At 42.0% G+C, this 16,849-nt stretch overlaps 1 protein-coding gene across 1 annotated transcript in view; it reads right to left on the bottom strand.

The window, feature by feature from the left end:
* LOC135210684 (uncharacterized) overlaps positions 1-16,397 on the bottom strand; it is a 61,792-nt gene extending 45,395 nt beyond the window's left edge. Inside the window, exons 1-2 of the mRNA XM_064243459.1 lie at positions 16,082-16,397; positions 1,877-2,108 (exon numbers count right to left, since the gene is read on the bottom strand). Coding sequence (XP_064099529.1) covers positions 1,877-2,074 — 198 coding nt within the window. The 5' untranslated portion in view covers positions 2,075-2,108; positions 16,082-16,397. The remainder of the gene's footprint in view (positions 1-1,876; positions 2,109-16,081) is intronic.
* Between the last annotated feature and the right edge of the window lie 452 nt (positions 16,398-16,849).

Here is a 16,849-nt window from a genome sequence, read left to right as displayed (position 1 = left end):
TTTCTTTGGCCTAGTGCATAACTTTGCGCATCATTCTGCTCATACTGTAATGCAATGGGCATACATTTTACAAATATTTTCCTGTAGTATGATTTTTTTCAAATATTAACAGTACAGGTACATATGTTAGGATAGTACTACTGTATAGAACATTCCTAAAAGACATGGGTAATTTAGACTGACAGACACGTCCATACCTCAAAACAGAATGCTAGGTTGTTAATTATGTAATTAAGTATTTTCGTGATTACGTACAAATACATTCAAAAGAAAATGTACTACAATAAGTTATTTTTCAGTATCATTCGTAGCTATTTTATTTGACTACCAAATGAATAATATATACATAGTGTAATTACAACATTTATGGATTTCTATAGTAAATTATGTGAAATTTTAAACAAATACTTATTCCCAATCTTTTCTTAAAGCTCTGAATTGAGGGGGGAGGTTAGACCTGTCATATATATCAGATATCTGACCTTCAGAGCTTTAAGAAAAGATTGGGAATGCATTCATTTTTGTTTAAAATTTCACACAACTTACTAGAGAAATATGTAAATGTTGTAATTAAAGTACATATATCATTATTATTATTATTTAAGCTTATTAATATTTGAAAATTAGTATATGGTAATTATTATTAGGTAATTCACTTATCATACAAATGTGGTCAGTCCTCAAAGAAAGTTCATGGTGCTACCCCTTCTGTAAAAAAGGCAACAAAATAGAAATTAAGAAAGAACTTGTAGCAAAGTGTTGGAGGTGATAATTTGTGAAAAAGCAAGGATGTTGCATGTCGATCTCAGTAAGAAAATACCTACAAGTGCTGCTCTTAGTGCATTTAAGGCCGGCAGAGGTTGGTTTGAAAAACTCAAATAGCAAACGGGCATACATGTGCCTAATTCATGAATTAAGGACATGTTTGCAAAGTGAAGAGATATCAAAATAAAGTTTGTAGTTCGTGGAGAATTATCATCCCAACAAAGATGATGTAACCCGTGTCTCCATGTTTAATGATAATGCCTTGCTACACTTTGGGCAAATTTGGGGTATTGTACATTATGCCTAGCCTATAAGGGTTAATTATCTCACTATCATTTACCAGTATATCAATATACTATATATAAACTACAATATTTGTAATCTTTATTTATCCCATTTAGTATTGTTATTCATGTGTTTCTGCTGCAGTGATTATGTTTGATGATGCAATGCTACCTGACTCAGGGTGCAGCTTCAATTCCAAACTCAATAAAAAATCCAAACACTTGGATCCAAGAATTTCACAAATTGGATTGCAAACCGGTACTACTAACAATGTATACATACTCTGAATATGCCACCGGCTATCTGCCACAGCAATTCAATGCCATATTTCTAGATTTACCGTACCTCTAAAGACTTCAACAGCAATGTCTTTCAGATTAAGGCATCTAGTGCAATGCCCCTGGAATAATATCTTAAAAGCAGATAGTAACTACAGTATTCTTTTCTTAAATTTAAATGGTTTCAATTTGACAATATTTGAACCAGGAGAGAGGAAGGAAAAGGTTTCCGAATTCTTGGAAAACATTAAAGACTCCATTAACAACACCAGAAGGAAAGGAATCGCAAATATCCACACCTCCCAACCCCCAAGTAAACCACTTGTTAGGGCAGAGACTACTATTACATGAATAAGATCATCCAAACACTAATTACTCGTATACCTAGTATACTGCCTAGAGTCCTATCACAACCATCAGCCAGCAACCCCTCCAAATTCAGCTGCAATAATTAGTCTTACTTTTGGAAGCCAAGAAAGGTGAATCACTGGGGTGATTAAACTAATTAATATTACATTAAAAAATAAAACAAATGCATGTATACACACCTTTGCACTTTTCCAACCTCCACATGAAATTTTGTGGCCTTTCATGCCAGACTCTGAAATTTTAGATTTTGTACGAGCAGACTGAATTCCTGTGAGGACTGGCTTGTTTTCCTTACTAGCTTCATGGTCTTTCATTCTTCTCCTCTTAACACCACAAATCCTTGATGTACTGCTAGTACTGTTTGTGCCTGCTGACATTATGTATAATGGATAGATAAAATCCAACAAGACACTGAAAATAGAGGGTAATAGTGCATTAACATTCATTTACAAGTAAAACACACAGGTTGTCAAAAGCAACAACCAGCATCCCTATTACACTGGGCAAGTGGTCACGCCTGTGATTGATTAAAAGAAGGGTGGGGTAGGGTGGGGAGGGTGGGGTGGGGTGGGGTGGGGTGGGGGGGGGGGGTGACATAATTAAAGGGGGACGATTTCACACTGGCGCGGCAATCTGATGATATATTTGGAGAAAAATAAGAAGAAATGCTGTGAAATACTGAGTAATTATGTGAAAACAAAGGGTCTTGCAATCGACATGAGAATTTCTATGAATTTAAAGAAATCCTATTTTAAACGAAATACCGGTCAAGACAAATGTTATGGGAGGGGCACCTATTTTACATATTTTTAATGCATACATACACACATATATTCACATATTAGTATCAAATAGACATCTATACTATATCTATATGGGTATAAATTATGAAATGGATAGAAATTGCCTGTTCTTTCAGGAAATACAGATAAAATATTATTACAATTAAAGTGTAATTATGTATTATTAATAGTATTAGCATTATATATGTTTCTGTAAATCTTATTTTTATATTAGACTTAATTCCCAATGTTTATATTTTCTCATTTATATTTCTCATTTGTGTTATCATTTTGTAAATATTTGACATTATTATGTTGCCATTGTTTTTCCATGTCAATCTGGTTGGGGTCTGAAACAAACCCCCTTAAAGAAACCTAGAATGAAGGTTATCATACTAACCTAACCTAACAGGCCATGTTACCCTGACCAAGGGTGCTTCATACCCCTGGACCAGCCTTTACAGGAAACCTAAATAAATTTTGTTATCATACTACCCTACCCTCGCCTAACCTAGTATGAGGACCAGGGATTAAGACAGGTAGCTGGGTACTGATGATTTCTTTACAGACGAACTGGGTTGACATAGACAGGTGCGGATGGATAAGTAGTACAGACTCGCAACGAGAGCAGAAATGACTCTGAGACAGTAGATTTATGTTTTCTTACAATCATACATTTAAAGATAATAAGGCGTACAAAAAAAAAAAAAAAAAAAAAAAAAAAAAAAAAAACAAAAAAAAAAAAAAAAAAAAAAAAAAAAAAAAAAATTGAATGGCTGCCCGGATGACTGTAGTTTACCTGTTCTCCACCAGGTGTGTTTCAAATGTTTTAGCTCTTGTCAGAATTCTCCTTGACAGCCCACTAAGTTGTGGGGAGGCTGGGTGGGTCTACTTTGAGTAGGTAAGTATCCAAATAATAAATTTTATTATGAAAATTTATATTATTTGATATGAATCTTACCTACTGTTAAATTTAGCTGATTCCCACATGACGAAGAGGATGGTGGGTAGTGCAGCTAGACAAAATTTCGCTCAGCCATTCAAGCTAAAGGTTTCTTATACGAAACCCAAAACATTCTCACCTGATCTGGAATCCATGGAGGGTTTACTACAACCACAAGTGGATTCCATTCAGGGAAGCAAGGCTGGCTTCATATGTATGCAGCAAAGAGCAGCCTTGCGGAGAAAACCGCTTCGATTCAGCCAGCATGAAACGCAACCGGTATGAGGGACCCCTGTGCCTGGGTCCAAAAGCCCTATCAAACGACAGTCACTTAAAATGAATATCTTTACAATATAAAGGTACGCTCCTATACAAAATTTGTACCTTCACGCTACCCAAAATATTAAAACCCGGGATTTAAACAAAAGAACCTAAAGAATTGCTCTTATTCGGTTCAGGAAAAGACTACCCACTACTATTAGTGGATTAAGGGCTTTACTGTTTTCAAACACAATTCTGTATATGTATACTTAAGGTAGAGATTGGGCAAAACTGAATTGTACTCCTACTGTGACACATCAATCCTATTCTGGAGTGACAAATTGACTTAACACTCAATGAAGTTACAACTTCTGCTCACATTATGAATGTTTAACTTCAATAAGGTAGAAGATATGGAGCTAGTTCTCATGCACTAGCCTATCCATTATGTCACTGAGGACCTTGTTGTTCCTTGACAAAGTTTCTCAAATTCATAACACAAACGGTTAACTTTGCCTCTTCCAGGCTTAACCTTCACAAATACATTCTAGGTTTTCTAAAACCACAAAACAAAAGTTAACTTTGCCTTCAAGTTTAACCATTGGCAAAGGCATAAGTTTCTAAAATCGCAACACAAAAGGTTAACTTTGCCTCTTCCAGGCTTAACCTTCAACAAATACATTCTACGTTTTCTAAAACCACAAAACAAAAGGTTGACTTTTGCCTCTTCCAGGGTAACCTTTACCACACCCATATATGCACTTTCCCATTGATCTCCTTCACCATAGGATACATAGTAATTCTAGGGTAATAATTCTCCCCATGGTCTAACCCCACCAAAAATCCCACATTTCTTACGGGTCCCCCTTACTATATAGTATAGAGTGCTAAGGAAAATTACAGATTAATTATGGTTGACTACCCAAAAACTATCAGTAAATTCTTAATAAACAACCAAAATATAGGCAAATGATATTGTTAAGATACAATAAAGTTTGTTCATACTTACCTGGCAGATATATATATAGCTGTATTCTCTGAAGTCCGACAGAATTTCTAAAAACTTACGACACACGTAGTGGGAGTACGGTGGTTAGTACCCATTCCCGCCGCTGGGAGGCGGGTATCAGGAACCATTCCCATTTTCTATCAGATTTCTATCTCCACTGTCTCCTGAGGGGAGGTGGGTGGGTACTTAAAATATATATATCTGCCAGGTAAGTATGAACAAACTTTATTGTATCTTAACAATATCATTTTGTTCATGAAACTTACCTGTCAGATATATATATAGCTGAATCCCACCTTTGGCGGTGGGAGAGACAGAAAAGGATTTAGGAAACATATATATGTAGATGATTGACATCTTGGTTCCTTACCTGTTAGCATAGCTGACTTCGTGATTACTGTCACCCAAGCCTGCATCTGCTTCACTAGAGTTACCAACAAGGTAGAGACCTGTGTAGTTGGTGCGCTCTAGATGATCTGCCAACGGGGACGAGACCACAATGTGACTAGATCATGACCATACTCAAGAGGACAACGAGGCAAAACACCACCACCTAAGTTAGCCTAACCAAATACTCCCATATACCAAAGGCTAAAAGAAGGGAAGACCGCATTCGGCGGCCGACCCTACAACCATAAACATTACGAACATTAAAAACTCACCTACCCTTTTCTGTGGGAAAGGATGAGTGCTACCTCCTGCCCCCAAGATAGTGTCTGCGGTGACGTATGGTCCAAGAGAGTAACAGTTCTCATATGTCGTTCTGACCTCCCGTAAATAGTGCGAGGCGAACACCGAGTTACTTCTCCAAAAAGTGGCACTTAAAATATCTTTGAGAGCCATATTTTTCTGAAAGGCTATAGAAGTCGAAATAGCCCTTACTTCATGAGCGTTAACTTTAAAAGCTTAAAGTCACTATCTTGACAATAAGCGTGCGCCTCCTTAATGGTGTTCCTCAAAAAGAATGCCAGTGCATTCTTAGACATGGGCATATTAGGCCTCTTAACCGAACACCATAAGTTTCTCCGCAGAACCTCTACACTCCTTTGTCCTACAAGATATTCTTTAAGAGCCCTAACAGGACACAGGACTCTTTCTGGCTCTTGACCAATGATTTCTGCCATACCTTTGATTTCGAACGTCTTAGGCCAAGGTTGGAAGGGTTCTCATTCTTAGCCAGGAATGACATACTCAAAGAGCAGATTGCATTATGCCCTTTGAAGCCGACGTGTTTACTAATCGCCTGTATCTCGCTAACCCTCTTCGCCGTCGCCAGAGCAGTTAGGAATACAGTCTTCTTCGTCAAATCTCGCAAAGAGGCAGAGTAAATAGGTTCGAAGCGGCTTGACGTTAAAAACTTGAGAACCATGTAGGTCTTTATTATTAGCAAGGTCAAGACCTCTATGTCGAAAAACTACAGATAAGACACTTCTGTAGCCTTTAATGGTTGACACTGCGAGCTTCAAATCTCGTCTGAGATAAAGAAGGAAGTCGGCGATCTGGCTCACAGAGGTCGTGGTAGAGGAAACTCCTTTCTTCCTACACCAGCTCCTAAAAGCTGCCCACTTCGACTGGTAAACTGCGATTGACGAAGGTCTTCTCGCGGTGGCGATAGCTTTAGCCACAGGTTTCGAAAAACCTCTCGCTCTGGCCAACTTCTGGATAGTCTGAACGCAGTCAGACTCAGAGCGGAGAGGTTTTTGTGGTACCTCTCGAAGTGGGGCTGTTTGAGTAGATCTCTCCTTAACGGAAGAGATCTCGGAAAATCCACCAGGTAGGACATCACCTCTGTGAAACCAGATCGCTGCAGGCCAAAAGGGGGCGATTAACGTCAACCTCGTCCCCTCCGAAGCTGTGAACTTTCTCATCACTTCCCACCAGAATCTTGAAGGGGGGAAATGCGTAGAGGTCTAGGCCCGTCCAATCCCATAACAGGGCGTCCACTGCTACTGCCCCCGGATCTAGAACTGGGGAGCAGTAAAGAGGAAGTCTCGCCATCCTTACGGTTGCAAAAACGTCTACCAAGGGGCGTCCCCAAAGACTCCACAGCTCCTGGCATACGTCCTGATTGAGGGTCCACTCTGTCGGCAGCAACTGACCTTGTCGACTGAGGAGATCCGACCGGACGTTCTCGACTCCGGCAATGAACCTTGTCAAGATCGTGATCTCTCTCGCCTTCGCCCAAATCAGAATTTCCTTCGCTAGAGCGAACAGGGAGCGAGAGTGAGTTCCTCCTTGTTTCTTCAAGTATGCCAGGGCTGTGGTATTGTCCGAGTTGACTTGAACTACTCGACGGGAGACTTTGTCCTGAAAGAACTGGAGCGCTAATTGAACCGCTGCCAGCTCCTTGAAGTTGATATGCCAGGCTACCTGTTCCCCTCTCCAGGTGCCTGACACTTCCTCCCCCCCTAGTGTTGCTCCCCACCCCGTGGATGACGCGTCGGAGAACAACACTAGGTCGGGGTTCCGAAGCTTGAGGGATATGCCCTCTGAGAGCTTTAACGGATCGAGCCACCATCTTAGATGGCTCTTCACCTCTTCTGAGATGGTTAAGATCATATCAAAGTTGTCCTTCTCTGTCCAATTGTCCGACAGGAAGAACTGAAGAGGTCGGAGATGTTTAGCCTGCCCCAGGGACAAACAAAACTTCTCCAGCGAGGAAATGGTCCCCAGCAGACTCCAATCCATTCCCTCACCGAGCCATGAATCCTTCCCTAGAAAGGCTGACACTTTTCTCGATGCCTTGTTTGCTGACGTTTCCTGGGACGGAAAAGCCCGAAAAGCCCACTGAATCCATCTGAAATCCCCAGATACACGATGGACTGTGTTGGGGTCAGATGTGACTTTTCGAAGTTCGCAACCAGAAGTCCCAGGGACGCAGCTAAAGACAGAAAGTCATTTATTCAGGGTCCTCCAGGGCACCGGGTCTGCGAAAGAAGCTCGGATGGAGCCAGTCCGTCCAAGTAGAAGCGAGGAGCCTGATGTTGGAAAAGATGGAGCCAACCTCGCCCATTCTTGCATTAAGATGGTGAACACAAATGGGGGCCGTACTCAGACCGAAACACGAGAGCCCTGAACTGAAACACCTTTCCTTTCAGGACGAACCGACAAGGTACTTCATAGACTGGGGGTGTATCGGGACATGAAAGTATTGCGTCCTGAAGATCGAGTGATACCATCCAATCCCACCCCCGGTCCTAAGGCCCCCAAAAAACTGAACTGAGGTGTCCTCCATCTTGAACTGTTTTGATTTTCTATAAAGAGGTTCAGACGAACTTACGTCCAAGGGACCAGGCCGCCGACCCTCCGATGTGTTTTCGGAACAAGAAAACAATCTGTTGTAAAATCCTGGCGTAACCAGGTCTAAAGACCTGTTTCCACTGCTCGTTTTCTTTCCGAGCCCAATCTGCTCGAGCAGTATCGAAAAGAATCCTTTGCTGTTTTCTTGATGGATACGAACCGGGGACAAGTCCCTGGGAGTCGGAAGTCAAGAGGGGGGATGGCTTTACGAACGGAATCTTGTACCCCTTCTCTATGGATTGTTGAGAGACCAGGGTCTCTGCCTCTCTTTTTCCTATCCAGCTCCTCCAAAACAACTGAAAGCCTTGGCTCCTACCGGTGACTGAAGGCACGCATTCTCACCTTCTTGCCCCTGGGGACTTAGCCTGGGGGCTCTACCTCTAGGAAGATCATCTTCCTCGGGGTACAGATCCTAGCTGAACGATCACCTCACGAAAAGGGCTTCTGCTTTCTTAAGACTGAACTCCTGAAGACGTGGAAGGGACAGCAGAGGACGCCTCGACGAACTGTGTCAAAAAGGTCTTGAGTGGCTTCTTTTCCTGTAGGACTTACTGCCAGATCCTTCACCAAAGCCTGGGGGAAAGAGATGACGCGAGAACGGGCACACAAAAAGTTCTGTCCTTTCTGGCGGAGGGAGGGGAGACAGACTTAGCCGCCAAAATTACAATCACAGCGATCTCTTCTTCAACACGCCTGCTGAAAAATGTAGATGCTTAATTCCTCTGAGCCATCCCTGACGGCCTTGTCCATGCATGACAAAACACTGGAACAGCTCTCCCACCCCCAAGCTGAGCGAATCTGGCCTTACGAGACTGGTTTGTCTAGCACTCCGAGACACCAGTCTAAGAAGTTACAAATACTTCTAAGGATCTAAACAGACCCTTCAACAGATGATCCCTCCATCTTGGACATAGGTCCCACGACACCCCTTCGCTGGAGGCTAACAGAAGCTCTTTTTGAGGCATCTACAACGCATGGCGAAATCTCCCTGTGCCGACGTCGGAACCTTCAAACCTAAAATCCGCACCGGTTTCCATACCAACCACCCATACCACATCCCTGCCATTACCGCTAAGCCCTAGACGGAGGCAGGGCGAAAGTGGTGCTTCCTTTAGCTTTCCTAGTACTCCATCCACCAAGTGGTTAACTTTCCGGAAAAGCCCTCTTGGTAGACAAGACGTTTTCACTTAACAAATTAACAACCCTGGTGTCTTTCTTAGCTTTCGACGACGAAAACTGCGATGGAGGAGAAGGAGGAGCCGAAGGATAAGGAAGCGGTATTCTCCAAAAGAATCACGGAGCAGCCGAGCCCAAAACTTGAAGATCTGAAGAAAAGACGACGTATGAGGTGGGTTGTTCTTCATCAACCTCCTCGCCGAAGAACAGCTCAATTCCCCTTCTTCCTTACTCCGAAGAAACGAGGTAGAAGACCTTTACACTCCAAGTCTTCCTATCAGAACTGATTGACGAGAAGAAGAGGGTAACGTATCCCTTAAACAGAATCGATTAGCCGACACAGGATCAAGCAAAGCACAACTTGAGTAGAACGCGAAGTAGAAGGAAGGGACGTGTTAGCGTCAATCTAAACGGACTCTGGGAACAATGGCCCGATCGTGAGAGCGAAACTTCCGTTAACTCTGCGTCCAAGAACGCCTCTTTACGGACGATGGGTCTTATTAGAGTCCATCGGAGCGTCTTCTAACCTAGCGTCCCTCCCGGAGAGTCCAACGAAACGTCCAAAAGCAGCAATGAGCGGGAAGCGTCCCTCCAGCGTCCCTCTGAAGCGTCCCGCAAAGAGACAGGAATTGACACTTGACGGACGTCCACCCGATGAACGTCAACAACAAGCATGACGAAGCGGTAGCGGTGACGTACCAAACTTCCGTCCGCCAGAAAACTAAAGCATCGTTCATCAGAAACGTCGATGTTCGGAACGCCGAGCGTTCCTCACGTCGAGAAGAATGATAAGGGCAGGCAGAATGAAGAAAACCTCTCTCTCTCCTGACGGTTTTACTTTCCACCCTATGACGAAACGCTTGGGGGAGAACGAAGCTAAGAAGACGAAAATACCATGAAACGGAGACGAAAGACGAGCAGGCGGAGAAGACTGGTCTTGATCTCTTGATCGGAAGTCTATCGTACCTTCTTACGGCCAGAAACCGTTTCCTTGCTGCTTAAGTAAAGCATCCAGTTGTCGCTGCATAAGCAAGGGATTATCTCCGTCTGCTGAAGGTTCTAGTATCGAGGAGGAAGAAAGCCATGCCCGTCGCGAGAAGGTGAGGTGGGGCGAGGGGACGCCTTTCTTCCGTCTCCCAGGAACAGCCTTAGCTCTAGAGCCGGAACTGGGGGCGCTCAAAGCGTCATCATCGGAAGACGACCTAGGCCTTCCTTTCTGGGGCTGAAAGGACACGCTTGTTTACCGGAGAAGAAGAATGCCAATCAGACAAAAGCATGACAGTGAAGCGTCCTGATATTGAAACGTCCCGCTTCAAAAGGTTCGCGATAATTCCGAACGAGATTCCCGACCCCTTGGCGCGGGAAGGACGCCGTCGGAAGAACGAGAAACCCAATACCTTTAGGACACGTGGCTCGAGCACGCTCCTTAGCAGCCTGGGAAAGCGTTCCAACATGGTACTGCCTGAAGTGGACGTCAGAAATCGGTGGGGGATCCCCGTAACCCTCCTTCGGCCTTCGACATTTGCCCTCGCCCTGAGGTCCTGGGAGGTCCGGCAGAGGTTCCCAGCCTAGAGGCGCTATAGGTGTGGTGGGCCGATACTGACGCCCGCCCCCTCCACTTCACTAGGGGCACTATCACTACCCAATTAGCACTTTTCCCTGTTTTTTCAAGGGCTAGACAACCTTAGATTTGCCAGAAGTTTTCAAAGAATCTAAAATAAGAGACAAGGGCATTACCCTCCGCAGACACCAACTTGATGGGCCCGAAAGGCAACACTAACCCGGGGGCAGGGTTAGTTGGAGTTCACAAAATAAAATAAAGATTCCAAAAGGGTTAGAGAAGGGGTTCACATTATTACCCTGTCTACTACCCGATTTACCTCCTGGAGGAAGACCTCCTGATCCTAATCATGCTCTAATTTATTTACGATAGGATTCCAATGTCTTCCATTTGAGCATCATTCAAACTTTCACACTCCAGGTGCAGCGGAAAATCATAACCTTACACACTTGCCCCCTACCAACCTTTAAACAACTGTGTGGAGGATCAAACCAATAAAGCTTTTTGGTAACCCTCACCTTGCATTCGTCTTTCATACACACTCTTTGGGAACCTAGCCCGTAACTAGAACCTGACATATTTAAGGAAAAAACCAAGCCAAATTTCAAAAAACAATCCAAAGTTCACGTATGCCAAAGCTATCCGGGATCCCAATAACCAAATCAACCAAAAAAGTCAAAGAGGGATAACTCAAGCAAAGAAACGTTTTTTCCAAAATCCTGAGACGGAAGGTGCTGTCAAACAGATGGTTTACAACAACCCCGGCGACAGGAAAACAAAAAATTCTGATAGAAAATGGGAATGGTGTTTCCTGATACCCGCCTCCCAGCGGCGGGAATGGGTACTAACCAACCCTACTCCCACTACGTGTGCGTAAGTTTTTTTAGAAATTCTGTCGGACTTCAGGAGAATACAGGCTATATTTATATATCTTTGACATGGTAAGTTTCATGAACAAAAATGCAATTTCCCAGGAAATCCACCCGATGCAGAGTTATTACTTCGGGTTTTTAAATAAAAAAAAAAAAAAAAATAACCCCAGCTAAGTTGACATGGCGGCCAGCTCTTTCCAGAATCGCAGCCACTGTTCCTGAAAAAGCGCCTTGGAATCATGCCATTTTAATTAACAATAATTTAGGACCGAGAACAACTTACTTCGTGAGGGAGCATAGAGGCCACAAACTTTTGTCTGCTGTTCCATGGCCAGAGAAGTTTCAAGTTACTTTTTTTTAAGGTGGACCAAGAGTGCGTTAGAGATGGCCGCTAACGATCACCCACTCAGTTCATTTACCCTAAATCTACCTCCCCAGAAAATTTTGCAAACAGCCACAAAAATACCACGCAAAAATTTACATTTACAGTTCCTCATTGGACGAGTGCGATTTAGCGCCTTGGCTACCAATCTGGTGGTCCAAAAGTTCCGATTCTCGGCTCGGCCCAACACGGGAACCAGAGGAGGAATCAATTTCTGGTGGATAGAAATTCAATTTCTTGGATATAATGTGGTTCGGATCCCACAATAAGCTGTAAGTCCCATTGCTAGGTAACCAATTGGTTCCTAGCTACATAAAAATATCTAATCGTTCGGGCCAGCCCTACGAGCTCAGTGGTCTGGTAAAACTAAGATATACTTAACTTACAATTCCAAAATGCAATAGGGTAAAGGACTGAATGGCAACATAGCAGCCATCTGTCTCATAAGTCAGAACAGACACTTCCCGAAAAAGCACTTGAATTATGCCATTATTTTGTAATCTGGGAGAAAACATTTCGAGAGGAGCATAGAGGTCTCGGTGTGCTGCCTGGATGGCTCCGTTCCATTAAGGTCCCATACACTGGACAACTGTGTAATCAATTGTCTGTATCGTTCGCAAAAACATTGTGTATGGGCTTGTCTGAATGCAAAAGTGGGCGGAGTTTTGTGGTCTGAATGATCTCAGTGGGAATCTTTCAAATCCAGGTTGCTGGCTTGCGACTCAAGTCTGTCATACACAGGTTGTTCAATGTGTTGTTCAATGTATGTGTTTGTCTGCCATCATAACACTGTCACGCACGTCTCTTCTAGAGATGATGCGATGTCTTCAAGACAAAATCTTTGTTCAGACTGAAATCATAGCGGAGATCGTTCATGCTGTCTAAATAGCGTCTGTGTTTGTCGATAACAACAATCGTTCTGACAGTCGTTCAAATTTAACCTACTGCCCCATGTTCAAACTCATTTGAAGGTTTCTGATGTTCATTTTGAGGTACCAAATTGGAATGAAAGGAATGAAAGCTCTGCACCTCACATGAATAGTGTGCCTGCTTTGCTTCTTTACAATCTCTGCTTCTGTAAGCAGACAAACTGCCCATCTTTTCATTGTTTTCCACAATCATAAATATTTGACATAGCCTAGCCTAGGGGAAACAACTAACTGGACTAGCTGATCCAGTTTTCACCGTGTGGATTCACCCTCCGAAAAAGTACTTTAACACGTCCTGGCACTGGAGATGGGTACTAGTCATGAGTCATCGGTGGTGAGAATAACAGCTTAAGGCCTCTACTATCCTTTTGAAGTAAGTATTTTCTCCACAATTAGAAATTAAGGCCATATTTTAAGATTAAACAGGGGTTAATGAAAGTCTAGCCATGCACAGTGCAAACATACCTCCAAAACGCTTTCGAAATTTTTACTTATAACACCAAAATGTAGAAGATTGACGCCATCTCGATGTTTGCGGAGTCACTTGTGTCAAACTTTCCATTCCATGTTCTAAATCCACACACCACTTGTACCCATAGACACTGGGGCACTTTCTTCACAACAATCGAAAACAATGACACCAACCACGGCAAATCCAAGGAAACTACAATGTTTTGTTAAAAAGAAGAAGCATGCACTAGATAATCATTTAAATAAATAGTTAAACAGCAGTATAAGGTCATGAATTGCATAAGTTTTTTACATACTATTCATGATTATTAATTTGAAAATATTTGTTGTTGAGTAAGTAACTAGATCCCTGACTCTAATATTAACAGTTTTGCTGTGAACAGTACCTACAGAGTTGTTCGCGCTCTTCTATTGTTTATCAGTGTTGCCAAATGGTATGCGTTTACCCTCCAAACTGGGTATAAGACTTAAACAAAACCGAGGAAATAAGTGAAATTAGCTTATCTATTTGTAGTATATATACATATTAGAGCAATTCTATCATTATTGCATTACTATGACAACTAGAATTCATGGAAACAGTTTGTTAATGCATCGGCGTATGTGTGAAGCTCCACTAAATTGGCAACGATGACATTTTGCTGTTGTCTGCTCCTATCTACTTTACAAATATCTGTAATTTTTCGGGGTTAATTTGGTTGCAAAAAAGGGATAATAGACATGAATTAAAATAAACATTTTTAAGTAGCAAAGTAAAGTTAAACTTATTAATGAATAAGGTAAGCAATTAAGAGAATAAAGCTTTGCACCTCATAAACCATGTAGTCGTGTGCTGCCCTCAACTGTGTTTGTGGAGTGAGCGCTTAGGAACCAGGAACAACAACGTAGTTTAGGTGCAATTTAGAGTGAAGTAAGACCAAAATATGTATAATTACAATCAAATAAGCACTGTGGAGTTTCAGTTATGATGGCAGTAAGGATAAAACCACTGATTACAAGGTAAAAAGGAATTTCAGTTCAAACCATGACCCAGGGAATAAGAAGTTTCATACTTTCACTAATATAGACAACAAAATGTTGTTTTATTGTGCTGATTACAACTGCAATCTTGAGTAAGATCAATAAAAGTTACATATATACTCTTAACATTGTTCAAATGAGTACTGGGAGGGCTGGGAAAGATGTTGGATCCTTAGCGGTTACAAACGGCACCTCAGTCAGTGGACGCCATACTGTATTTAAAAACGGCCTTAAAAACAAATTTTACGAAGACCTCACATGCCTATTTTAGTTCGTATGGCGCTTTCATATATCACATTATGTTGACGAAACTTCCTCCATTTAAATGGTATGCTTAAAGATGGGGTAATTCTAAGCCTTCATTCCGCAGTAAAGTAGACTATGGCGGTTGACGTTTTCCTACGTTATTTACCTTACTGGACAAGAATTTAAAGTAATATTTATTCGGACGAATGTAATTAACCCCCAGGGGCCAGTACTAAACACGACTTAATACATTGGACGCCCCAATCCCTAGTGGATGTCGTATCCACTAATTTTTAGAATTACCCTGCAAGAAACGTAACTGCGAATACGACATCCACTAGGGATCGGGGCGTCCAATGTATTTTGCCTTGTTTAGTACTGGCCCCTGGAGGTTAATTACAGTCCTCCGAATAAATGATACTAAAAATTCTTGTTCAGGAGGTAAAACTGCATAGAAAACCACAACTGCAATAGTCTGGGCCGCCGCGGATAAGTACCCTAGATCTACCTTGTATTCTTGTTTCACCTATTAAATATCAAGTGAATTAGGCTGATCCACCCGATGATGATGGGGAACAGGCTTATTCGGACCTTTATCCAGGCTTATTCGGACCTTCATATGATTGACCGATTTTTCTATGCAGTTTTACCTCCTGAACAAGAATTTTAAGTAATATTTATTCGGACGACTGTAATTAACCCCCCAGGGCTTGTACTAAACACGGCGAAATACATTTGACGCCCCGATTCCTGGTGGCTCTCGTATTCGCGGGGACGAACGATACGGAATGCTTAGGCTATATAGCAATACCCATTGCTATAATATAGTAAGAATATTGATTTACCTAATCTAGTAAACCTTGCAGTTGTAAGGGTATACCCTGCTAAGAGGTAACTGGGGATGCCCTTTGCGAAGTACTTAGGACTCGGTACCTTTGAAAGGTTAGGCCTAGTAGGATGACACAGGCGGTAATTTCGTAATTTCCTTTTTTCGATTTATTACGGATTGGGTGCGGTTAGATTTGGGGGAGATGGCCGTCCTGGAAGTGACGCATCCCAAAGCAAGCAACATGGCGACATTAGCTATATGGCCAAATGATCGGGGTTGGACGAGGTTCAATTTCCTTCAAGGAACCCAAGTCCCTCTAGGTAATTCATGTTATACAGGCCTATACTACTAAGGGGCTGGGAAAACACCCAAGATGTGGTGTGCACCAATAATTACGACCTAAGACAAAACGGGAGTGTTTATTTCCATGAGAAATTAAGAGTAGGCATCATGATTATCAAAGATAAAATCGTGACATCACATTACCAATATGGCTACCTGAAGATGGATCTTGGCACAAGAATCTACCAAATTTCATCTATAGATCTCTCACAAAGCGTCTAAGTACGCGTTAAATCAGATCCAGTACACATGACTTTTTACCTTAGTTGAGCTTTTTGTAGACAGCTGCGGCAGTAGATAAGTATTCAAGTAAAGCAACTGCAGTTGCAAATGCAACGAGTCCAGGAACACACTGTACACTGTAGTGAAGTCAAGTATGATTGGCGCACAGATGCCAGTTCGGCCATTTTTATTAAAAAAAAAAAAAAACTTTTACGTCGTCTATTTAATCGTATTTAACACGTTATCGCATTGCAACACGTCAGTGAGTTCGATACATTTCAAGCAATTATATATAAATTGACATTTACGATGGATATCACTGTAATTGAATTAATAGGGGTGAAGACGTTCAAGATGGTAGTCTGAACTCGAGTCAAGTGGTAATTTCATCCCATATTGCATAAAAGGGAAAAGCTAAGAAAAATCAAACAACACATTTATATAAAGTCTCTGGTTTAATGAAATGTCTCGTTCGTCAGTCTAGGAGCCATTTAAGTTCTGTCGGTAGTCTTTATAACATTAAATTGTGGCTTTGATTTTGGCGGGAAACTATGTTGACGCTTCACTGACATGTCAATCTCTTGCTTTTTTTGTGATCGTTGACAAATACCCTTAATTAATCTCAAATAATCAATATTAACACGGTAAAAACTACTTCATAAATATCAATTCTTACTATGATGTCTGATAAAAATCAAAATAAACCTTTAAGTTTAAAGTGTCCTCTGGAAACAATGAAACCATAAAAATGATTCTTGTTTGTACGATAATTATCGTTGATGTGAAAAACAAAGCATCGACGTAAGA

The sequence above is a fragment of the Macrobrachium nipponense genome, chromosome 4 (assembly GCF_015104395.2).
Source record: "Macrobrachium nipponense isolate FS-2020 chromosome 4, ASM1510439v2, whole genome shotgun sequence".
In the NCBI taxonomy this organism is placed as follows: domain Eukaryota; kingdom Metazoa; phylum Arthropoda; class Malacostraca; order Decapoda; family Palaemonidae; genus Macrobrachium; species Macrobrachium nipponense.
Note: the sequence above shows the minus strand (reverse complement) of the source record. Positions and strands in the feature narration are given on the sequence as shown.